This window comes from Homalodisca vitripennis, chromosome 2 (assembly GCF_021130785.1).
Source record: "Homalodisca vitripennis isolate AUS2020 chromosome 2, UT_GWSS_2.1, whole genome shotgun sequence".
Lineage (NCBI taxonomy): Eukaryota > Metazoa > Arthropoda > Insecta > Hemiptera > Cicadellidae > Homalodisca > Homalodisca vitripennis.
In genome coordinates, this window is record NC_060208.1 from 56,841,345 (window position 1) to 56,868,848 (window position 27,504).

General features: G+C 33.4%; 1 protein-coding gene across 1 annotated transcript in view; it reads left to right on the top strand.

Moving 5' to 3' along the window:
* Positions 1-22,405, top strand: part of LOC124354005 (E3 ubiquitin-protein ligase ZNF598) — a 44,299-nt gene extending 21,894 nt beyond the window's left edge. The window contains exons 4-8 of the mRNA XM_046804117.1: positions 9,998-10,110; positions 10,907-11,054; positions 14,064-15,538; positions 17,733-18,004; positions 20,917-22,405. Of these exons, the coding sequence (XP_046660073.1) occupies positions 9,998-10,110; positions 10,907-11,054; positions 14,064-15,538; positions 17,733-18,004; positions 20,917-21,090 (2,182 nt within the window). The 3' untranslated portion in view covers positions 21,091-22,405. The remainder of the gene's footprint in view (positions 1-9,997; positions 10,111-10,906; positions 11,055-14,063; positions 15,539-17,732; positions 18,005-20,916) is intronic.
* The last annotated feature ends 5,099 nt before the right edge of the window (positions 22,406-27,504 follow it).

Genomic DNA, 27,504 nt, shown 5'->3' on the forward strand with positions numbered 1-27,504 from the left:
CAACGATTGTTTAGAACTGGAATCATATTTTGAATACAAAGATTTTTTTTTTAGTAGTAATTCTGTTGATAAACTTAAAAATATTCCATTGCAATATAAGAAGTATTTCAAAAAACTTTGACGAACTTTTGATTTATTTAAATGATCTTCCTTCGCTAGATATTATAATATTGACAGAGTGTTGGTTGAGGGGAGGTGAGGTGAGGAGGGGTGGACCATTGACGGGTTGACTTTGTACTTTGCTACTTACTGATAAGCAGCGTAACAAGGCTGATGGTTGTAGTTGTTTACTACAATAACCGGTTGTCAGTTACTGCATCACAGATTTCTATAGGTGACACGTACGGCATAAAACTCTACTTTAATTTTTGTCATAAAAACTTTTTTGTCTCGTGGCTCTCTACCGTACGTTTGACTGCGACATTCAACTTTTTTTTTGATTCTCTAGAACATTATCTTGACAGTTTGAATAAGGACGAAATAATTATCTTAGCTGGAGATTTCAACTTTGACTTGCTTGAAACAAACTCCCCTTATACTGACAGATACTTGAATTGTATAGTAGGTGCTGGTCTCATTCATTGTATAGATAAACCAACAAGGGTAACAAAATCAAGAAAGTCATGCCTGGATCACTTTATTATACGATTATAACGACATGAACAACGTACAGGCAGCTGTGTTACAGAGACTGAGATAACTGATCACTATAGCACTGGTCTTACAATTACTTTTCCCCGTTACAGCACCATCGGTTTATGACAAATACAGCACAGACGATTATAGACTCTGCACTCTTGTCCCGTAATCTTGCTCATATTGACTGGAAGACGATTTTTCAGAACGAAAATGTAAACGGTTCTACATACGAATTTTGCAAAATGGGTAGGCCAAGCGATCGATAATTCTAGAAAAACCAATTAAAAAGTCATCTAGATTCAAGAGGCTTAAGCCTTGGATTACAAATGATCTGAATCAAATTAATTCGCGATAGAGATAAATTGAGCAAAAAAATTAAAAAAACAGCCTTTTTAATATAATTCTTAAAAAATAATTATCGAACGTTAAGGGCAATTTTATTGCCAATTCTATCAAAACGTCTAAGCGTATTTTACTACAGGGCTAAATTAAACGAATATCAAAAATAATCCTAAATTGTTTTGGACTGTAATTAACGAGTTGGCAGGTAAAAAAAATAATAAGGGTTTATTTCCGGTAGAAAGGTATCTGCCTAATGTACCAAGTGTTACTCACGGTGTATGTAAAGAAGTCGCTAACGATTTCAACATGTTTTTTGCTAGCGTTGGATATAAACTTGGCAAGTTCAATTAACACCGGGGGTGCATTTAATTATCGATGATGCAGATTACGGGCGAGACTCACTGTTCACGCTTCGGAACTGTCACTGACATGAACTGGACCTATTCAGACACATTACTGCACTTACGTGGCGGGTCCGCTCCTGGTTATGACGGCGTCACAGCTTCTGCACTCAAAGATAATATTCATATTTTCTCTAAACCTTCTCTACATATTTTTAAATCTTAGCTTGGCGTACGGTATATTTCCTGATAGTTTTTAAGTTAGCTAAAGTAATCCCACTTCACAAGGCTTAGCACATTTACGGAGAAAAATAACTATCGTCCATTTCTTTGTTAAGTGTTTTCTCTAAGGTGCTGGAGAGAGAATCGTCAAAGAGCAGTTTGTAAATTACCTTCAACACAACCATATTTTAGCGGAGTGTCAATACGGGTTTTAGGGCTGATAAAAACATTTCAGACGTTCTCTTTGATGTAAACAAAGAAATTTATCATACTTTGTCAGATGGTATGAGGAGCTTTTTAATTTTCCTTGACCTAAAGAAAGCATTTGATAGTGTAGATAGAAACAAATTAATTTACAAATTATCAGCTATAGGTGTATAACGGGAAACGCTCTCGCATGGTTTAGGAGCTACCTTGCGGACAGACGGCAGTTTGTGTCTGTCTGCGGTGTGAATGGTGATGAGCTTCCTGTGGATTATGGTGTAGTTCAAGGAAGCACTCTGGGCCCTATATTATTTTTTGATATACATTAAAACAACATTTCAAAAACTGCAGATTCATGGTAAACTATTTCTTTTTGCTGACGACACGCTAATTATTATCAAAGGTAAAATCTTGGCAGGATGTTCAAAATAAAATCTTTAAATGACCTCATGACAATTAAAAAATGGGATGGACCAAAATGTTTTATCACTTAACATCTCAAAAACTAAATTTATGCCCTTTTCTCTTACATCAAATTCAGATTACAACTTACACGATTTAATTATTCATAATTGTAATTAATCTCTATAACAATGCCTGTGGATGTAATAAAATCGAGAAAGTGTCGTCATACAAATATTTTGGGTGTGTTGTTTGATTCTCGAATGAAATGGAATAGATCACATTAATTTCTTAAAAAATAAAGCAAGAAAGTATATATTTGCTTTTAGGCAGTTAAATAGCATTTTGAGTTTTGATGAAACTAAAATGTTTATTTTGCTTATGTGCAATCCCTTTTTTTCGTATGGCATTCTAGCTTGGGGGGGGTGCTTTTCCTTCACATATCAAAAGTTTTAGATATAGTTTCAGAAATCTATTCTGAAGCCGGTTTTGCGAAGTGTAGACGATATCCCTCTGATTTATTGTTTCAAGAAACAGGAATTCTGCCAATTAAAAAAATTTTTATTAAAGTCTGTATTTATTCATATTTACAAACAATTTCGGCTCCATTTTTTCTACAATCCCACATTTTTATAACACAAGATATGCAAATATAGTCGGAATTAACACTATTCACCAAACATAAATCATTTGCGACAACACAACAGTTTTTATCTAGCACACATTTTATATCGAAATTATTCTAATAGTTTTAGAAATTTCAAGCTGTTCGACTCTCCCTCTCTTGAGGTTTTTAAGAAACATGTCAAGGAGTTTTTGATTCTCATAAGCAGTGAGAGAGGCCCAGTTACTTATCTCTGTTGTCTACAGACGGACCTAGACTATCTGACAACTGACTGACTGACAGCATTGTCCCCTCTCCTCTCCTCTTCAAACTATATATAATAAAATCCAATCACTTAAGTAATTTAGCCTTTTTTTTGTAATTTTTGCTCACTCAATATTATTATTTGTTTTGTCTACTTTCTCCTCTATATTATTGCTGATTATCGGAATTCGAGGTCATATCCGTAGTTTATTCTGCTTTAGATGTCTTCTTTCAAATTATCAAATTTTATAAAATTAATCTACACTCTGCTCGAGAATAAAATTCGAATCGTAAACAATTTCAACTCGAGTCTACGCACAGGCCATTAAGGCCCATGTAGGCTCTTTTCCCTATTTGAATTTATCCAGAAATTATGTAGCAAACTTAATGCTGTTTATACTGGGTATGCGTGTATGTATGGGATATGTATGTATATGGCATGTGTATGTACATGTATGTGTGTATATATATGTCTCTTTATTCTATCATCTCTTTATTCATTATATTGATTTATTTATGTAACACAAGTCTTTTTTATATTATTTAACGTTAATTATTTAATTTTAGTTTTTTAATTGTATTCTAGAATACTTCTGTATGTTTGGTTTATATGAATTAGATAATATATACAAATGCTACATTTGCTATCATTTCAATGTAAAGGTTTATTTTGTATTTCATTTCTTTTTGTGTGTGGAAAATAAACGTGATTTGATTTGATTTGATTTGGTTTAATTTGGCTAGTACTTTCAAATATGATAGTAGACTAGACACTTTAGCACTAAAAGGGTTAAAATATGGGAAATCATGTATGGAAAACTAAATATATGCATGTAAGAAATACTTTTGTAAAAAAGTTGCTAAAGAAAAAGTTCAACATATATAAAAAGGTTTGAAATCTCAGACTGTAATTGAAAATAAATAATAATACTTTGGTAGATAAAGACAATGTGATGGTTGATTACCCACAATGTGTTACAGAAATATTTAATCAATATTATACTAATTACTCTACAGTTGTGAAAAATACGAGCATTGTTAAAAATAATGCTAATTATTGCTAATAAACCTTCTTGATTTCACCATTGCGAGATAAGAATAATACATTACATTTAATTGATAGTTTAAATTCTAAAAAAAAAACTCGAGTTTGGATGAAATTTCAATTTTGTTATTGAAAAAAAGGTTAAGATTGAATAATATGAACCACCGATACATTTGGTTAATTGTGTGTTTTACTGTTGTATAAAAAGGGTAGTTGGGATAAAGTAAATAATTATCAGCCTGTTTCCTTGACACCAGATTCAGTAAGTTGATAGAGAAAGTGATACTGACTAATGTAACTGATCACTAAGAATGCAACCATGTCTTGAACGATTATCAACACAGTTTTAGGAGAGGAGGAGTACTATCTCTGCGGCTGCTGAGTTTTTTCATAATGGTACTTACCAGTGTGGATGATGGTTTTGAGGTAATGGAATTTATTTGGACCTTTCCATGAGAGTTGATAATGGAATGGCACTTATATGTGTTTGCAAGTGAACTTTCTCAATCTAAAACTGGCTATTAGTGAATATTTTTAAAACTTATGTTTTAATCAATTGTGTAGAGTTTGAAAATGTTCGGTGCATAAATGGGCAAGTAATATGAAATCAAACTTTTAAACCTCTTCATGGGATACCCGGTATATGAGGACTATTCAGAAAGTAACGTACGTTTCCACCTGAAGCCGCCAGGTGCGTGCCAATCGCTTGTACTTGGTACTTGGTATTTAGTGTTCAGCCATGACAACGGGAACATCACCGTGCTGCCTGTTTTTTTATATTCTCATTTGAAGTAGGTGCTGCAATAAACAATTCTGCCATTTGTGAAGTGCGGTTTGTGATTAGTTTTTTGTTGGAATAAAACTTAACACCAATAAAATTCATCAGTAACTGCGTGAAGTATACAAGAACAATGTAATGACTGAAAGTTCTGACAAGTGATTAAGTGGTGCATTCAGTTTTAAAATGGCAGAACAAATGTTCATGATCAAGAGAAGAGTGGACCTCTGAATATCGTGACTGACAATTTAGTCGCCAAAGTAGATGAAAAGGTTCATGAAAACTGCTGTTTCACAATAACTGAGCTTTCTCTATTTTTCCCATTGCAAAACCTTAGGAGAGTTGTTCAAAACTAACCCTAAGGAAAATTGTCATCCAAAATCTACATTGTACATTAGTTTTTGAACTTAATTGGGTAAAGTATATAGATTATGTGTGCACTAAAATTATTGTTGGCATTTTTGCTAAGAAGGTTATCTGTTACATAGATTGTAGTGCAATAAAAGTAGTCTATTTTTGTTTATTTTTCCTTCCCTTACCTATGATTTGATATTATGGGGTAATACAATAAGCATTTATAGAGTTTTTTTTATTGAAAAGAGAGCAATCAGAATTACTGTTCAAGTATATTTTATACATTTAGAGTTGTAAATTTTAAAGATAAAATAATAATTTTTTTACAAAATGCTAATATTCATAATTAATTATAATAATATAAAATATAAAAATAATTTATTAGTGTTAGAAGATTAGAATTGACTTCAAAAAGTTCTTTCATAATGGCAAAAAATTATATAATACACTTCCCAAGGAAATAAAGGATCTGGAAGGAAATTAATTAAAAACTAAATTTAAGATGTGGTTGATTCAGAAGTATATTTATAGTCTAGATATAATGTATGAGTTGATATGGAATGTATTCATTTGTTAGTAAATTATGTAGCTTTGAAAGAAATATTATTTAAATTTTAATGTAGTCAAATTGTTTTATAGTATTTGTAGGATTAAATCCTGAGAGTTGATCTTATATAAAATCCTAATAATATTATAAATGTGAAAGTGCCTTTGTTTTTTTGTTTTGCTTTCATGCGTAAACTATTCAACTGATTGTACTGAAATTTTACATGGACATTATAAGGTCCCTGGGATGAGTATTATAGGCTTATTCTTATTTAGAAAATTCCTCTGGCCTACGCCCCACTGGTCTTTAAAATATGGAAAAATCCCATCCTGGTCTCTAAAGTTGTGAAATATTAATTGAAAGAATCTGTCAAGTGAAACCAATTGTTCTCTGTAAACATTGCTTTATGAAAGCACTACCATATGTTTTATTAATATGCACACTGTTTTCTATTTGTTTAAATTTATGTATTACATTTATTAGTAGTAACTCTTAGATTTCAGCGATGAGTAAGTACTCATATATCTACCTTAGAAAATGTCTTAAAACATAAGATGGTCAGAATTTGACTCTGGAGACTCCCTTTGAAACAATCGGCAAGAACTATTCTAGGTGAAAGATTGCCAGAGTGTGCTTTCGAAATAATGTAAAAATTGTAGCTCTAAATGTTCAAAAATATGAAAAATATTTTTCAGTTTATATAGAAACAACACGTAAATAGTGTAATTCTTAAGTATACTTTTAACTGTACAAGTTTAGCAAATGTTAAATATTAAATATAAAAAACAAAGTTACTGTCTAACTATTACCATAAAATGTGTGCAAAGCAGTAGGTAACTATTAGCAGTCAGTGCAGATATAAAAGACAAATTAGTTAATTCTTACTATACATTTCAAGACTGTTATGTAACATATCTTAGTTGTCTTTTGACAGAAGTAGCATATGTGTACACACACACACACACGCACGCACGCACGCACGCAGAGGGTGATTACCGAGAAACGCAAGTTTTTCAAATAATGAGTACTCAGGGAATTCAAGGCAAAAAATGTATTTATGGGTAGAAAAACAGTGTACACAATAAGCAATTTTAGAATAAATTTACTCACAATTTAGCATTTAAAAATTACATCTCTAAGGTGGCTGCCTTCTGCTTGGATACAGCGTTGAAGGCGTTCTTTAAAACTTGCTACGGATTTTGCTAACATATCTCTAGTAATCAATCAATCAATAATATCTTTATTCAAGACATACATAAAATGTACATGAATGCGTCAATCTTAATAAATAAATTCAAGGTGAGGTTATATTAGTTGCACATATATACAATCCTTTTAATGTAAATTATTTTCAAAATCTTAACATAGTTGAAAATAGGTTTAATATTATTTAAATTGTTTTTATTACCAAATTATAATTAATTCCACTAGACTTCAAAAATCAAAATCAAAATATATGGCTCTGGGAGTAAAACTCTTCAAAGTTATAACATGATAAGTATTAATCGGAATACTTGGATTTCCTTTTATTAACGGGAATGGTGTTGAATCCTGGTGAATAGCTTTTTTAAGTTCCTCTATTGTTCGTGGCTTGTTTATGTAAACTCTTAGATTTCAAATATCCCCACAGAAAGAAATCTGGAATTGTAAGATCCAATGAGCGAGAAGGCCAAGTGACGATCACCAAAACGTGAGATCACTCTTGTAGGGAATGTTCGCCGAAGGAATTCCATACTAATGCGAGCCGTATGGGCTGTTACCCCATCTTGTTGGAACCAAACTTTACGTATCTCTATATGTTGACGGCGCAGTTCTGGCAAGAGATATTCTTCCAACATTTCCAGGTGCATTCACTGTCACTGCTCTGCCATCGTTGTCTTAAAAAAAATAAGGACCAATGATCCCCTTTTCACTAACTGCACACCACACAGTCACACATAAGCTATGAAGAGGTCCCTCAGCTACGTTTTGAGGATTTTCTGCACACCAAAATCGTAACAACATATTGACTACTCCGTCCAAGTGGAAATGCACTTCATCTTCTAACTGCTTCGTCATTTTCTTCCATAATTTCACTCAATGTGTTACAAAAATTTACATGTTGTCTCTTATCTGCTTGACTCAATTGATGACATACTGCCAGCTTGAAAGGATAAAATTTAAGTTGTGTGACCAAAATCTTCCTTACTGTGGATGGGCGAAGTCCGAGAGCAGATGCCGCTTCCGAATTGAGCGGCTAGGACTCTGAACTGCTGCAAGGCGCACTCTTTCAACTGTCTCAGGGGTACTAACTGTCTTTGCCGGTCCAAGAGGTTTCTTCTTAATACATTCACTGCGGGTGAGCATGCTCGTCATGCGAAAATGGCACGCCGGCGTACGGCAGCTGCTTTCATATTGCCTCAGTGTGAGCTGAGCAGTTGCCTGGGAAGGCTGTAACACTCATAGCGAGGTGTGCCTGTTTCGGTGAGTCAGTTGGTGCGATTTGTCGCTGGTTTGCCATTTTCGTTTGTTGTGTATGCTTTGCAATACTGTGTGAGTGGATTATAGTGTCTGTTGACTGTGTAAGTGTATGTACTCATAATGGAGGAAGACGATAATGTTATTGATGATAATTTTTTATCTGATGAAGACAATGAGTCGAGTTCGAACAGTTCTAGGGACGGTGAAGGCGGCGTCCCCCACCCCCAGTGAGCCATCCCACCCCAATACGTGTAATTGATGTACTGTCTACATGTCATTCATGTACTATATACGTGTAATTCGCGAGTGTTTGTGCCGAAACCTAGTGCGCTGCGAGCACATACAACACTGGGACCGGCACCCGGTGCGGATGACGAGCAGACTTGGCACGGGCATGACATCACCCGTTCTGGCCAACGAAGCTTCCGGGATACCTTGGACAACCCTTTCGGCTATCCTGACTCCGTTTTGGGTAAGTAAGAAACAAAAAACATTCTCGTATTTTCTGTCGCCGGTAATTTTGTCATCCGCAGTGAATGTGTTAAGCAAAGATTCAATTGTGTTAACATTATGTATCCAACGCAATATCGTGTTACGATCAGGAATAGCACCAAGCCGTGCAATGTTAAAATGTGCACGAAAGTCTCGCTGAGTCTGAGTGACTGATTCACCATTTGCGTAAAACCGTCGCATGACAAACGTACGATGCTCAAGGTTCGACATCTCGGCTACAACTGAAACTGCACAACTACTTCAACTGCACACTCCCCCCTTCACAGCGCAACAACTTCCGGCCATCGCCGACCGATATTTTTTGTATACTACACAAGCCAAAAACATGCGTTTCCCGGTAATCACCCTGTATATGATTGATTGGAAAAAGGTAAAACCAGCTATGGAACAAAAAATACTAAAATTGAAATAAATTACAATGACCATAAATGTACACTTTTTTAAACATATTTTCTTAATTATGGGAATAAGGCAAACTCAACATTGGCGTCGGAAATATACTTGAGTCAGAAGTGCTTAGATAAATTTTGTATCAATTTGTTTAGATAAATTTCTATATCGACGATAGTATTCATGTTAAAATGTAAAAAGCAATAAACAATTTTAATTTTGTGTATGCACAAATATATTAGATACTAACATTGACATGGTCATAGTAGAGTCAGGGCTCTGACATCTCAGACTTTGAGGAGAATCCAATTGGGCAAAAATAATGGAACCATCGACTACAACCATTTTAAGACCTTCAAGGAAATATCTTTAGAAAGGCATACCATGATCTTCTTGTCCAACAGCCATTCTGCACCATCGATGGTTTCACGAACGAGAGGTCTTATGGAATCAAGAATCATTCCTGAACTTTACACATCATTGCACTCACACAAAAAAGGTTGTCATTACTTGACTCTATTGCTTTTATGTTGAAAATATGCTAATAGAGAAGTTTGTGTATTGTCTGTTGGTGTAGGGAGAGTAGAACCTCAACTAACTTTGATGAAAAGTAATTTGTCAAACATCAACCTCTGCAGGATCAAAATTGTTGGAAAATTATTTAGAATTAATTACTCTGAATTGTGTGAATTTGTGAAGGTGTAGGTAATTATGTAATGGATCATTGTAGAGAAAAATTGGCAATTTGAGGTAGTCATAATAATGTTAGAACATTGGCCAAGAATTAAAGAACAGTTATGTGAGAATGATCTGTATTTTAGTTATCCTGTTTTCATAGTTGTTGACCTACTGACAAGTTTATATGAAAATTGAAACATAATGTTTATTCCAGCTCGTACGATGAGCTGCGAAACCACTTCAGACAAGAGCACTATCTCTGTGAGGAGGGTGAGTGCTACGAGGAGAAGTTTACATCAGTCTTCCGGACCGACATTGACCTTAAAGGTAGCATTGTCTTATCTTATAAGTAGAAAGCAAAAAAAAAAAAAAACTTTAAAACCCTATAAAACACACACACACACACACACACATTTGAATTGGTTGGAATTTGGTATGTTTATCTTCTGTTTTCTAATTTTATAAGCCAAAAAAGAGTATAAGTTACTGAACAATCTAAATGGTAAAGAATATAGTTCAGGCTTGAAAAGTTTATGTATTTTAATAGCATGATTTAAAAATTAAGCATCTTCACAAAATGTAGTGTGGATATACAGTATCTAGTCTGTAAGAAATTCAGCAGGGATATGCTGAATTTAAGCTTCAAAAATCCTTGTAATGATTACACACATTTTGCTTTGTCCATATAATTAAAAATTATGTTTATAATTCAATGCTATTTTTTATAAAGCTTTTTTATTCTTCTCAATTTTTTTTAAAGAAATGTAGAAAGGGTGACAAATATTTCTCAAAAGTATGTCATAAGATGGTTTAATGAAATCAAACACTTGATACAATATAAACACTTTAATAGAATCCAAAACCAATTTTTAGTGCTGCTTCAGTGCAGACATGTTAATAAAAAAAATTTTAATCATTTATAATCTTAGTGATCCCAACAATGTGCTCTAAAAACAACAACACATACTGTTATAAAGAAGCACCTTTACCGGGCATGTCGACAATGTTTGATAAAATAATTAACTTTGATAAAAACTATTTTTAATTTAAATTCTTAGGGTTTGAAGTAAAAAATTATGGGTTGAATTTGAGGCTGGCCAAGATAAACAACGCAATCTTATAGCCCACAGGGCGCTGGTGCACGGACGGCAGATGACGAAGGCTGCTGCCAAGCAGGCTCGCACCCTAGAGCTGGCTTTTACACTGAAACCTCGACCGCGTCAAGCAGAGCAGAGGCGAGCTGGAGGTAGAGGAAACTCACGATATCACAGGTATAATTGGTTTTAGGGTATGAGGAATTTTAGAGAGAAAAAAGTACTGGAGTAGAAGGGAAATTATACTTCTAGCACCACGAGGTGTCATAAATGTCAGTACGTGGAATTAGAAGTGGTCTGAGGGACTCAGGAGAATTTTGTGAGTACTTTAAAGTATTTAAAGGAATTGATTGTACTTTCTCAAAAATGTTCGACAGTGGTGGGTGTATGTCTGTATTGATAGGCAAGTTCACTACACTGCAGTGGTTTCATATGGAGGCAACTTTTTTTATGGATAGTATTCCTATGTAATCTATTGGCAGAAGTTAGAACCTTTTTAAATGGTTATTATTGTCTCCGAGTACAAATCTTTCTATGTCTATTTGTTTCATTCAGTTGAATTTTAAGCAAACAAATAATCTTATCAGCTGATTATATCAACATTAAAGAATGCAATGTGCGCTGCTGTTTGGAATGTGGTTACATTGTATTCATTATAGTCTTAAAATATTATTTTTTTTTTAGCTAATACATGTATGGTATGAAATGTTGAAGATGGAGCTTGTATTGGCTACTATTGACTTAATCGCTACATTTAGAACACACAAACCAATACTTAAAACTTTTATTTTTGTGAGGCCTTTCGATAGCAAGACTATCTTCGTCAGACACATCACAAAAGACACATAACTTGGCAACACTCAGACAATTACCTGACTCAGCGCTTGGTGGTCATCACATGCCAATTTGCATAGTGTGTAATTGTAAAAGGGTTAAACAGATTTTGATAATTTGAGGGTATGCTTATTATTGGTTCTTAATGCAATTTTATGCTCGATATCTATCCTACATAAAGATTTTTTTTAATTGAAGGATCAGGAAGGAGATTAGACTTGCTACAGTGGAGGTATAAGGTAATGCCAATTGTGAGAGATTACAATCTTTAACACATGAGAGATTGCTCCTGTGAAAGATTGCTGCAATTTTCAAAATTCTTAAATATTATTATGATTAACATTATTGGCAGCTTGGGAGCTTGCCTTTTCTCTTCTCATACATTTATTTATAGGACCTTTAAATCTGTTGGTCTCTTACTTTGTTTTCAAAATAATTAAAATTTTGTTGTCCCCTACAGCCAATTCAGCAATATTCCCTGATAGAAACATTTAACTTTATAAATAAAATCACTCACTTGTAATAAATTCAAGTTCCTTTTTGAATGTTGTTACACAGAAAATAAGGAACAACACATTTAAAAAGGGAAAAGACACATATTCTTTTGAAGTACAAATAAATTTTTTATTTTTATGCTAAAAAAGAAAGTCCGGTAACTTGCTTATGATAGTGTAATCTCCAACAGTATAGACGCAAAATATTACTGTACCGACAATCTTACACCAAATTGTGCTGTACCCGTAGTATGTTTATTTATTTACAAAGTTTTATACGCAGATTAGAGTAATATATTCAAGAGATATTTAGTTAAACTAATCACAAAATGTTTTGAGATTTCCTATTGAAGGAAAATAACAGATAATAAAAGTGTAAGAAAGAGGAAATAGTCTTCATGTAATCTCTTGTGTCCAGAAAGTAGGTGTGATCCCTACTGTGTCAAAAAAAAAAAAAAAATGAAAAGCATTAAATTAATAATTTTAATTATTTCAGATTATTGAAATGCTCACATTTATATTTAGGTCTAAAAATAATTTCATATGTAGAACAAAAGTAAGTTGAGCAATATGAGAAATAAAGGTTATTTATAAATATTCTAATGTACAAGGGTGTATCAAATGAAACGATAATAAACGATTAGATCATCCTGGAGAAATTCACCATCCTTGTCCGAAATTCCAAAGATGACGTAACATTCTCTTACGTATGAAGTCCAATCAAACTACAGTGTTCAGCATTTTCCTCCTGTTCATCACATAACATACACAATGAATCATCCTTAATAACGCCAAATTTTTGTGAAGAACTGTCCAATTGATTTAAATTGAGTAGACTTTCTTAAAAACCCCATTTTAAGGCAAAAACCATGCTGATAATAAACTAACTTAGACCAACTGTATAGTTAATACATGTAAGTTTTTGGGATGACATGTAGGTTTGCATTCAAGATTTTATTTAATACAGTCTCAATTGAAGAATATAAAGTTGTGTATTACTCAGTCAAGTATTGGTACATATCTGTATACTTCAAGCTTCAAAATTTTGGATTTTGCTTCAACCTTTAAATTTGTTCTTTTGTTTCTTTACCTGTATTTGATTCTGTGAGGGTAGTATCTTCATCTATGTCGTGAATTCTGGAGTTTCAATGATTATCGAGCTTAATAGATCTAACCTGTCTTCTATTCAATCTGTGAAGTTATTGATATTTCACTCTGTGTTATTCATTGATTCACCGGTGATTGTAGTGTCACTAGGATTTCTACCTTCTTCTTTATAACTTTTGTGTGCTTGGTGTCTCTCAGCTCCAAATGGTTCATACCACGCAGTCTCACATGACTTTTATGACTTCCCAATGACTTGGCAAAGCCTATTAATCCAGGAGATTTCCCAGTATCCCTGAGGCTCTGTTCATGACCTCTTTTGCCCAGTGCCATATGGCTGAGCTGAAACCGAAAGTGGAGGCTAAAGAAGGAAATCAGGAGTGGGTATTGTTGTGCATTGAGGGAGAAATAAAAAAAAATAATAATAAAAAAATAGAAAGAAGACCTTTACTGAGACCAATCAGTAGGAATTCCCCCTTATTCACATCCAATGTCAAGAAAGAGAAAAAAATGTGTGTTTTAATAACTAAGTTATTTAAAGTTACTTTATTTTAATCTTTTTGGAGGCATGATTCTATAGTATTTAAATAAAAAGAGTTGTGCACGAACCTATTCTTCTACCTTGGGATTACGCTCAGTTTTAGTCTTATCAAGATAAACTACAACCAAAGTAAACAGAAATAATTTTGTAGCTTGATTATATCAACTTGCTATAAGAATATGGGTGTATATGATGAAAAAACTGTTTCTCCAGTTACAGTGACGAAGAGGAAGGTGCTGTGGGTGGAATGGCAGGGGACTACCATCGCTCCTCTCAGCCATCCTCAGCACACCCTACATTTTCCAAGATCAACACGGCGAGTAATGATGAGTTCCCATCCTTGGGAGGCAGCTCAGCTCCGGTGTCCCGCCAGGGTCTGCATTTCCCAAAGCCTGGAGGAGTCACAATTCATCGAACAGGGGGCAAGTTGGCGATGACTGAAGAAGACTTCCCTGCGCTTGCACCAGAGGCTACTGCCTCAGTCAGTCTGCGAGTGAATAGTGTTAGTGCAGCTGAGCGAGCGAAGGGCTCAAAACCTACAAATGTTTCCATTCATGTAAACCACCGACCTGGCGGCGTTGTTGCTACCGTCTCAAGTTCAAAAAATTCTCACTCGAGGGAACGAGACCCTTTCCCGGCATTGCAAAATAGTTATAATGGAAAAACACCTGTAGCAACGTCATCGACACAGTGGAATGCAGCAAGAGATTCTGAACCGAAAATGTCAGTTAAGAGCAAATCTACCCAGCAGCCATCTAAATCACAACAGAAGAGTTCAAAAAATTACAATTATGACGATGATGATTTCCCCATACAAAATAATTTTCCAGCACGGTTAACAGGAAATGTTCCTTCCCACATAGCAAGCCTGGCAACCACACAATGGTCATCAGGAAGAGAGCCTGAACCCAAGTTTTCTGTCAATAAAAATAAATCTAATCAGCCCCCGCCACCTAAGTTGCCTCAACCGAAGACTTTTCATATTGAAGATGATTTTCCCAGTTTGAATTCCAGATTTGATGCGAGCTGTAGTTTTACACCAGAGCCAGTGGAGCCCAAACCACCAGAGAGTAAGGCTAAGAGAGAATCTTCAATTTCAATATCAGTAGATAATGACTGGACTAAAGCCAGCAAAAATGTGGTGAGCAATGATAACATTTCAAGTGACAGTGATATCGGCAGCAGAAAGAGCGGCAAGAAGAAAAAGAACAAGTCAAAAACAAAAAAGGATTTGGTTAGTGAACCGGCTAAGTCAGTTCCAGTGAAGAGCAGTAACAATGAGAACGGTAAAAAGAATAAACAGAAAGAAGAGCCAAAAGCAAAATCAAAGCAGATAAAGGTTGAAAGCCAAGTTTTTGAGAATAAAGTGAAAAGCGAGGAAACTTCTGGAAAGAAAGTGCAAGAAACGTTGGAAAGGAAGCGATCTGAGTTAAAAATCCAAAGCCTGAACGGTCAACCACAGCAGGATAACAATATCAACATGAGTGAATTTCCATCATTGAGTGGTAAAAGACTTCCACCAGGTTTCTCCAATCCTGTGAAGGAGAAAACATCAGCACCACCAGGGTTTGAGGGGCCATCAGCTCCTCCTCCAGGATTCTCTATTACACTCAATTCAGTTGCTCGGCCCCCCAGTAACGGCCTTACCTTCACTAGTAGTAGTGGACAAAACTACGCCATCAGCCCGAGTAAGTGGAGCAAACATATGACATGTAACTTTGTAAGTATAACTTGATTTTAAAGGTGACGATTTAAAGTTTTCTGTGTTTTTAAATCATTCGAAGGCTACAACAGTCCGTAATGTAGTAAAATGTGACCATGTTTTTGAACAATACTAAAGATTCTTTCTATTAAAATATTTTCTTTATAATAGACCTATACAGGGTGACAATTAAGTCTGGAACCTCTTTTTTAATTTTTAAACCACAATATAAAAAAATACCAAAGTTCACACGTGCTTACTGGTGATAGTAACGCACACATCTGCCCAATTACCGACCAGATAATCTCTCTGGGGGGACGGTCCACAAGGAGTCAGACAAAATTCTTAAATAGCAGCATAGGTCAAGTTTGGTATCAAATTAAAGGTCTCACTTAGCAGAGTACAATTCCGCAAACCGAATTTCAAAAGGTGGATTCATTCAGTAGTAATAGCTGTTTGAATTTTTAAACTATTGAACAATTGTTAAATTATTAACTATTACAAGTAAAAACCAATTTTTAAGTACCTGTGATGAAAGTAAGTGTTCAAAATGTTCCCCTTAACTTCAGATTTTAACGTGAATGATCTTTGTATTTATGAAACTGTTTTTATGTCAAAGAATATATTGATTCTATTCATGTTTTGTTGAATTTTTAATTACAACATAACGCGTAGTATGTATGTTGAGCAAAATATACCCAAGTTTTATAAAAAGAAGACTAGTTTTATTGGTACAAAACTTTAGTTCAATCTTCTTCTTAATATACAAAATGAGCAAAATTATGATAAATTAAAGAAATTACTTAAACATTATTTATTAAGCTTATCCTTGTATTTTTTGAAGATTTTTTCTGTAAATGTTAATAACTATAAAGTATTATTAGGTATTTTTGAAAATTTATGTAATCAAGATAATATGTAATTGTAAAAGTATAGTTGCTAAACTTACTTTATAGAAGTCCAAAGGACTATTCTCCATGAATTATTGCCAAAGCTGATATCTTTTTTTATAAAAATAAAACAAATTTGTTTATACTTAATGGGAATATAAAAATCTGTATTGATGCTATTCTTGTAACCTGTACATGCTTGAATAAAGAGATTTTGAATTTGAATAGTGAGTACAAGAGCTAGTTACTTTTGACTAGACAAGTACGTACCAACAAGAGTTATTACAATGAGCTGTCATAACACAAAAATAAATAAGCTCATTTCTTTCTGTGTGGTCGCAGCAGTTAGAACATATTTAAAGACTTATGTACATATAACATATAACCTAACTTATAACATATTAAGCCTGTACCAGCCACTGCTGTGATAACAGTGAATGGTTATCAGATTATTGCATATCATTTAATTCAGAAATGTGGATTTTAAGTATTTAAAATGTATTAAAGTATATAATTATAAAAAAAATAATAAACAAAGATGAGTTTTTATATAATACAGAATTCCTGATAACAGGTGGTCCAATTGTCTTAACTGTAGTATAATTTTGTTCAGTAATGATAATAAAAATAAACAATAACTACTATTATAAGTAAAGTCAGGGAAATAAAGTAGTTCTGGTTCATAAGAAAACTTTTACAGCATTGAAATGCATGTAGCCTTGTGGTAGTTCAAATACACATAAATTGTTGTGAGCTCTGCCAGTCATACAAGAGCATAGATGGATGGGCTTGTATGTTTCATAATGAGATTGCTAGGTAGTAATTACACCTCAGTTACATAACTATTTACTAACTCAGCAGATACAGCATATTCATGTTTAAGAGATTTAAATAATATATAAATAAAAATGTATAGATTTTTAAGTAAATATTACTTTCTATAGATACACGAACAACAATAACCTATGTTATAGAACCAAACGTATTATAACATTTGTGAAAAAATAAATCTGAGGGTTCATTGAAGGTTATAATGTTCAAATATACTTAGCATTTTTAACAGTAAAATTGGGGTTGGAGTAAGATTTTTTTATTATGGCATACAAAGGTGAAAGGATTTTATTTTCAAAGTTGGATGATGCTCTTTTCTTGCTTTACACTGTAACAATAAATAAAACTAAATTTTACATTAAGCTCTTAGACAATAAATATAACATGACAGTAATTTTTTTGAGAGCTTACGTTTCTTTAATTTGTTTGAAGTCAGTTCCGATATATTTTATCATACAGGTGGAGAAGGAGGGGGATCATCACGTGTATTCACTTACGTACCTCCACCCAACATAAAGAAACGCAATGCAGAGTTAGTGGTGCGCGTGACCACCGCTCTCGGCACGCAGGCTGCACTTGATGAGTTCCTGCAGATGTCGGGGTTGTACCGACAGGGTTCATTGACGGCAGAGGCATACTACAATCACTGTCGGGAGGCCATGGGCAACAAACAGTTCACTGAGATCTTCCCCGAACTCCTAGTGTTGTTACCTGACATTGGCAAACAACAGGTAACTCTTCTCAAACATATTAATTCTAAATGTGACTATCAAAACCTTGGAAGGAACAGATATAATCAATTTTCTCTTGCCATGCAAAACTACTAGACATGTAACAGAACATGAAAATGGTCAGAAAGTTTATTGTTTAAGAAAATTGGACATTTTTCTTTCTATTAGTATCAGTACTGACACGCTTTGAGCAAATTATAAAGACTTAATAACAAACAATGTAGGCCGTGTTTAAAAGGCTTGATATTGGGCACTGCCATCTAGTATACAACTAAAATGTCCGATATTTGGTTTATGCTAATTGCAGGGTTGAGCATAGAGTAAGGGTCGTAAGTTAACAGATAAAGCCAGATTCAGCTGTGCAACATCACTGCGATCTCGCTCTTGTGGATAGAACGATTTTTGTTAATGAAATCACACCAGGAACAATCGCTGTGAGCAAGAGGATAATTTAGTTACTTGACAGATTGTTGAACATCTAATCTTAACTGTCAATCAGCAAAAGCCCAGTTATGGAACCACCCCAGCCACTTTCCTTTTCAGACTATGAATATCTCGTCTCGTCCCTTAAGTGTGACGTAACTCCTCTTCATTTTTACTTAACCAATTAATAATTAAGGAAAGTTGCAATATCTTATAGCCTTGCAGGCTTGAGTATTGCAGGTCAGGAGTGTTTTATTAAACTTTGCAAGCAAGTTAAAATAGAATTATGAAATAGCATTACACATATAAAAATTTATTGTTAACCTATAGAAATAATCCCTTTGTCGTTGTGTTGATGATTAATACTAAAAAGCTCTCTGGTGTGATACAAGTTGTAAATATTATGCCTGTTAATGCTTATTATTTAGCGAATTGCACATACCATGGGGTACTTGTCGCTCTTTGCTTGTGTCATAGCTAAGGCATTAATTTAACTCATATTTTTGTAGATGTATCTGTCTATTCCTGTTTGACCGTCGACATCGTTTGTAACATAAATAATTACACTGTTCCACCAAGTCTGAGTATTGTCCGTGTCTGAATTTTGTCCTTCGCAACATTTTGTTTTTTATTTATTGGTAACATTGTTTATAAAAACATTTTGGTTGTGAAATTATTATGTATTAAACCGTGAAAAAGCCAAGAATTTGATTATATGGATCAGTGGTTCCGAAAAAAGATGTTTTGAGGACCCCCTTATCAGTTACTTTACTGATATGGACCCCCTCAAATCCTTGAACTTAAATGGTAAATTACATGCATAATAATCTGAGTTGCATTACTTAGTAACCTACGGTTTTCCTACCCATTTACTTTATGATAGAAACTGTTCTTATGAAAATTAAATTTGATAGTAGCACAAGTGTATCAAACGGATCAGATATTTGTAATAAACCAATGCGGAGTCACAATATGGTTTAAAAAGTTCATCTAGCATGAACCAATAATAACAAAAGGGCCTATTCCTGTTTCCCTTCCTTTTTATTTCCACCATCTTGTGTTTCCCTGCCTTGACAATTGCCATTGGCTAGTGCCCTCTGGTTAGTCGTAGGTGGTTGGTAGACGAATGCAGACGTATTGTGACCTGTATTCTGTAGTTCAGTTTTAATGATTAGTGTTGTGTATAGTTCTTTATTAAGTGCATGTTTTTAAAGTTAGTGAAGTTGACAAACAACATGGTGGTTGTGATTCCTGACTTAGGCATGCCACAACGCTTTGGTATGATTTGTTTATTTTAACCTAGTTTGTAATTATGTATTAGGTTAGTCATTTACCTGAAGAAGAGATCAGATTGCAGATCTTGAAACTGATTCTTGTTTCACTGAACGATGGCAAATGTCCCGAAAAATCCTGTTTCCTTCACAATCCTTCCATCGTCAAAATTAACCTTCAAACAAAGAACAATATTAGGTACTACTTCTACTAAAAGTTCATTGACAAGTCACCTGTTAATTGTAGATCTTATCTACTACAATTATGTAATGTTACTTAAAAATAAATTTCTGATTTCTGCTGAACTTACACAGGAACTATATTACAATAATAGCTACTGGAAGTTAAGTTAAATATAAAATATTTTAATTGATCAAACACACCTTGTGGACTCCTAAGGCATAGCCTGTGAACCACCTGTTGGGAACCACTGATTTAGTTTGAGTGGGAACTCTGTAGATAACTACTGAATCAAACTTTGATTTGAAGAATACTCTCTAAAACCTCTCTCACTTTTACCTGGCAAACCTTCGAAAGTATTATTTTCCTTGATGAAGGAATTAAGAGATTCTTTCAGAATGACGTCCACGTCAAACCTTTATTCAAATATCAGTTTCTTTTCTGCAGCCTAGCTCAGCCTATCATATCTAGTCTTCTTGCTTCTAAAGAAGTACTGAAGGAACTAGCCAGTGTGAACCATGGGTAGCGCATGCGCGTAAGCAACTGTTCCCTCTCCACTCTGTAATAGATCATGTCGTACAGTCAGTGCCAAATAAACATTATGCTCACTTAACTTTTTAACAAAACTTTAGACCAAAGAATACTTAACTTTTTATCAGGACTTAAAAGATACACCATTTTTATAGAAATAGAAACATACAAGTGAGTCTCGGTAGTAGGACAGGTAGACATAACTAAGCAGTGACTTTGGCTTGTTTCCTGACTGTACGTCATCATTAAAAAAAAACCTAATCTGATATTGGACAGTAATGTCTCATCACCTGCCACCCTGGTCTACGCAGCCTCAACAATATCATAAGAGAATGTTACTATACCCTCAGAACTTCTCCCAGGTATTAGTCTAACCTAGTAGTCAACTGGCAGCTTTCCTGCATTTCGTTCATTATATTGAAAAAGTATGTTATTACAAATAAATTTATATTAATATAAATCTTGTAATACAGTGAGAAATACCTAAAGAATGGTTATGCTCACAGGACTTGTGGAAGGTAGCTGAACAATGCAGTGAGTGGAGACTTCATGTGTGTGCTGCGTGCGCTCAGGTTGTAGCAGCAACAGACTTCAAACACCATCATGCGACGCATTCGCTGGAGAATCATTTTCCGACGCTCGCTAACGGTCTTACAGGTCCCAATGCGTGGAGGAAATAAATAATTTATGTAATATATCTGGCTGATTACTTATTTTGTCAGGGAGCAGCCACAGTGGGTTATTTTCACTGAACAGAATCGCTTGAATTGAGAACGAATCAACAGTTCCAAAAATTTTGCCATGTCAATTACTACGTAATGTATGATAATTCAATTGATTAAACAAAGGTTTTTACTCAAGATGTATTTGAAAGTTTTCTTACAATGGGTTTAAGGATAATATAAAAAATATTAAAAGCACAGAAAATATTCTTTTGAATCAGTGTGTTGCTTTTAATTGAAATGTATTCTTTTAATATTATTGATAAGTTTTATAAGACAGTAGAAACAATATTTACATGCTAGTAAAATTATTAGCATTTGATTTATTTAGGGTGATGTTTTTAAAGAGAAAAGATGTATGTATTAGTTTATAAGTTGAAAAAACATATTTTTAATTGTTCGGTCTGAACTGTTATAGTATGCCAGTGTATTTGCCCATATTTTGAATTCATTATTTTATGTTAGTACTTATAAGTAAATTCGGTAGAAATGGACTTGGTATTGTTTATCTCTTGTTATTGATTTCAAAAATTTAAAAATATTCATAAAGCATCCATAAGTCTGATTAAAGTACTGACTGATTAAAACTTCTTCTATTAAGTCACAAATGTGAACAATTGTGCTTTCTAGTATATAACATTTTCTTGAAAATATATCATATTTAGATAGGACAGTTACATTTCCTTATACATAAATTTTCTAAAAACACAAAATAATTCATAATTAAAAAAATGGTGTAAATAAAATAAAGCAATCAATTAGAAATGTATTTTAATTTTGTGCCATTAAAATGTTATTTCATAGCAATGTGAACATATTTAAATAGTTTTAATTGATATAACACTGAAAGCATTTCTTGCCAAAGTTTGTGTAAGAGAAAAGTGTCTTATTATATAGTTAATTTAACCTTAGCTGATTCATTGTTAATTGGAATGGTTTAGATATGACCCTAGCCTGTGAAGGCAGCTTCTGCTACAAGTAAGAATGACTACATGTCTTATGACTCGTTTACACAGGCTCAACAATGTATCTATGTGTAAATGTAATTTTGTACATACTGTGGATAAGTAACCAGACTTGTTTGTACAATGTATAGAATTGTTACAGTGGGTAATCTCCCTAAACTAATCGAATGGAGGGTTTTTGGTCTCCATTTTGTGATAGAATGTAAATGATTTGAAGTCGCTTTATATATTTTTCAAATTAAAATATAGCTTCTAAAAGAGGAAATATTTTGTAAAATTGTAAAGTAAATAAAGTGTTTGAATTACAACTGTTCAGTTTATTTTTGAATTCCTTGTAAATAAAAATAGATATATATGTAGTTTTTAGTTATATTTAACCTTTATCATACAATCGACGTTAATAGAGACAGTACATACAATTATCAAGACGTAACAGTCGAATATTTAAAAATTTATATTTAAAATCTTTTAATATTTATAAAACTGTAAATTGGTATGTGATAAACAGGAAATAAGAGCTTAGACTTGAAAATATATCATATTTAGATAGGACAGCTACATTTCGCTATACATACATTTTCTAAAAACACAAAATAATTCATGTCAGTACATGAATGTCAACTGCAAGGGTGGATAAATTACATCCGGCTACTTGGAGTCTGCAAAGATCATGTCTGAGGATAGCTACTATACTACTTCATCCCTCATTTAGAGTTACATTCACATTGGCTTTTGTTTGAATATATGTTTTAATTTATAATATAGTTTGTTTATCAAATTTCCATTTTTGGGACTTTTTTTACTATGTAATAGCAAATGAATATAATATATTAAACATCATATACATTTATATAAAATTTGAATAAATCATTTTACAATATTTAGCGTTATTAATTTTATTTCAAAATAAAATATACTATATCCTTTTTGTAAAATCAAGTTATGTTTTATTTAATTTCAAAGTTAAATACATACTACTTTCTTGTTTTTTTTTTTTTTTTTAGTACATATACATAATTTAGAATTCTATTTAGTTTAATTTCTTTAAATTGAACTTTGCTTACTCCTTGAATACTAAGGTTTGCATAATGTGATTCATATATTAGTCCCAAAAATTCAGAGTCACTATGTGAGACTTTTTCCATTTTATAAAATACAGTTGTAAGGTTTTCTTAGTTATAATACTGTGCTTATCGATGTGCGGTGTATCTACAGGCTTGCAGGCGCTTAAAGTGGGCAAGAACTTGTCGCGTTGTGCAGCGATCAACGGGACGATACGGCATCACGCCTTTTCATGTCGAAACACGAATTGTCGTTTAACGCTGGATTTTGCATTCTTGGCTACTATTCGTGTTCAGTACATCAAGTCGTCTGCTCTGAGTAACTCAACTAGTTTTTTTAATGTTTTCTATTTAGTTGTTAATGTTTGTTATTTTATGACCTGGTGGACGCGCGCACCAATGCACGTCCAGATAGACAAAAGGCAGCCACATTATTTTCACAAGCAAGTACGTTTTTGTCAATAAAACTTCATAAATATTAATGTCGCAGATGATTAAAGTAACTATACTAAAACTGAGTGAAGTGGACGTGAATTTTCAAAGTGTGACCTTGACGGTACAAGCACTGATTTAAGTGCTTTCAAACATGTAGGTTATAAATTCCTTGAAACGTAGTTTTTTAAACTTGATACCATTAGTAATGATATTTGTGCTATTTTGGATCCTCTACACATGTAAAACTTGCACGAAATGCTCTAGCGGACATGCAAATTATGGAATCTGAGTCAGGCAGGATTTGTTTTAAATATATAGAATAACTTAACAACTTAAAGAAAAAACTGGGTTTTTAAAAATGTGTTACAAACTATCAGACAAACATGTCTTCTATAAAAACCGAAAAATGAATGTGAAGGTTGCAGCGTAGACTCTAAGCTCCAGCGTAGCGGACGCTTTAGAATATTTGTGTGAAAACAACATCCACAGTTCATAAACTGTTTACCAACCGTTGAATTCGTAAGAATTATATAGTTTTTAAGTTATCTAAAACAAATGCGACCACTTCTGAATTGACATTAAGAGTTTGTAACCATTTAACTAGTTGTGTTTTCAAGGGCAATTTAACTAATGACGAATTCACTTGAAGCCACAAATTATTTGTTATTAAAACGGAGACTAAACTATTTTTTTAAATAATATTAAGTTGCAAAACAGAAAACTTTGCACATAACAAAAAATCCAACTTAGGAATAAGGCAAAATTGAACAAAATAATTTTATTTATTAGATTAAGTATGTTTGTAAATTTTATGTAGTTTACCTTGGAATAAAATACAGTTAATAAAAATGTGTTTTTCCACTTGGTACATATTTTAATCTCTGTAGCCTTTGTTACAGACTTTATAAGAAAAACATCAAGTCAAATTTCAGTTATTTTGATATTGTAACAATATTCTGTTTTTTATAACTAAAAAATATCCACGGTAAAACGCAGCTACTAACATTTGTAACAATAAATCAATTGTGGAATATAACAATATTATTAGGTCTAGAAGGCGTTTTAAATTGCTGTTAGATCATTACTATAATGCCTGCCATGTGGGCGGAGTGAATTGTTGCAGATTTTGAGCTCCTGCAGACCCAGGACGCAACCCCTGATTCCGGCTTGTTTCTGCGGCACAGAGCGCGTTCCATTAGTATAATTCGTTGGTCCAAACACTCTTTTGCAGGTCAAGTTTGGTTCAAGCAAATGTTCACCCGTAACAGGCTTCAGTTAGTTTTAAATTTTTTTCACTTGGTAAACAACAAAAACCTTTCCAGAAATCAATATGATCCATGTGCTAAATTTGAACCTATAATTGATCATGCGAATGCTTTATTCAAACACCATTATACAGCTCACCAACAGAACTCCATTGATGAGTCACTAATTGGAACCAAGTTACAAACTATGCTGTAACAATACCTTCCTGTAATGCGACCGATTTGGGGATTAATTGGTATCCGCTGCCACCACCGGATGATTCCGGAAAAAGAAATAAAGTTTGTGCAACAACGTTTGAATTTTAAAAACACTGTTTATTAATGATTAATCTATAAAAATCACACAATTTACATTGGTTAAAAAGGGGAGAGCACTTCTGAATGATATAAAGTATTGAATTACATTATTGAAAGAATTTAGAAAAGTTTTAAAATAGGGCGACAGAGAGTTACATGTCTACGAGTCTGAGGCCTGAACTAGACTGCTTCCCAGCACACGCAGGTGCTGACTCTGCATTGTCAGCAGTCTTACTGCTGACCTCCTCAACAGTGCTGTACACTTTACAATTATTATGTCTTTAGTTAAATTTTACTAAATGAATGAAATTTTTATATAACCAAATAAAGCATAATTTCTTGAATTATTGTTAATATTGGGTTCGGGTCGTTACATCACCCTCTCCTCTGGAAAAGATGTGTCATAGGATTAAAGTGATGGCACATCTTGAATCTATTTCATTCGTATATTAATGACTTATTTGTAACTTGAAAATGTTTTTTTTCTTTGAAGTGTTCCCCAAATTATTAATACATATTTCTAATCTAAGTTTACATAACCATGATACTATTAAGATTTAGGATTATTACTAATATACAATATTTCTTTTCAGAGTTACAAGCCGGTCAGAGTCTTTTGATTTCTCACTTTAAAGATTTTAAAAATTTTCACATTTTTTTTCACTATTTAATCATGAGGGGGGGGTCACCCGAACAAAGGAGGCTTCGTGGATGATCTCTGCTAATGGAGTTCCTTCCTCCACCCTCACCGTCAGTTGGCTCTGGTCTGGGCCGCTTGTGCTCTGAGTTTGTCTTTGCTGCCGACTGGTCGTGCAAAGGCGTCTTATTCTCCTATGACATATAAAAACTACGAGCAGTACACAATTTAAACTTACAACTACATACATGACAATAAAATTATAATTCTTATTTACATTAATGATGACAGGTTGGTTTACATTAGATCCTTGCAATAATGAATTTAGGCCTATTTCTACATGATCATCAATTAGATTCTTTTTTATATCTTTTAGCGTTTCAAAAGTTAAGTTATTGTTTAATAATATAAGAGCAGTTTCATTCGGCTGCAATATGTTTATTTTCGGTATATGAAGGTGCGTAATATTTCTTTTATAAACTATATTGCCTCTAATCCTCGAAAATATCTTACCACTTTTTCCAAAAATATCACACCTTGATACTTGTTTTATGATACCTGAGGTATTAACAACGACTTCTAAATAATCTTTTACAATGTCTGTTTTAATTACAGATGTATCATCTTCAATATTTCTAAAACAATTTAATATTACTTTGTAGGGTTCTGCAACACTATAAATCCAGTCATTGCCATTTTGTAACCAAAACAGTGAGTTTACATTTTCAGTTAGAACTCTGTTACACTTTTGAGTTACAGAACTTAATCCCATAAACAGTGAATAGATGCAACCATCGACTGTATGGTGTAATACACTTATTGAATTTGGACAAATTTTAACATAACTGTGCCTACATTGAACATATTCATCTGAGGCGAGAGGTACATAGTACTGCCTATCTTTAGATATCAACAAGTAATTGTGTTCAATTTTCCAAACTAACCAATGTCTTAACCTAGGTTGATAAAGTGGTATCACTTCGATTTTATAGGTTTCAAATTGTCTATCAATTGAGCTTAATGGTACTGTAACAATCAATCTTATGCTAGCTGGATTAGCTAATGCTTGTGCTGTACAAAGATCATAATACAAAAATATATCTTCATTATTTACAGGAACAATTAGTTTCAAATGAGATGGTATACTCTTTTCAATTTTATTCAACACTTTTGTGAAATCATGTGGATTTAGTAATTTACTGCTTATCTTACCAGAGTATATAAGTTCTAATGCTTGTCTAAACTCTACTACTCTTAACTTAGCTTCATCAACAGTTTGACCTAAATGTCTTAACATTGTTGTAATTGCTATATGTTTTGCTAAGGACTGATGCATCATTATATTCTGTTCATTGAAGTTCGTTAATGATGTTATTAACCTGTCGTTGGCTGTAGATAAATTAATCATTATTTCATGAATAGCTTTAGTGTTACATACAATTCTAGAATTAATATCTTTCATCTAGCGTTATTTGTGTATGACGCGAACTAACAACTGTACCACTTATTAACTTTAGTTCGTCTACTTTGGTATTTACATGTTCTAAATCTTCACTAGTTGGTACACCAAATAACCACTTTAATGCATAACCTCCTGCATTTATAAGTCCACGCTTATTTCTAGAATGTCCAACAGGTGGCAAAAGTTTTAATAAGTCAGTTATATCACTCTCATACTGCTCGATTCCTTCCTTCACTCTTATATATTCGAA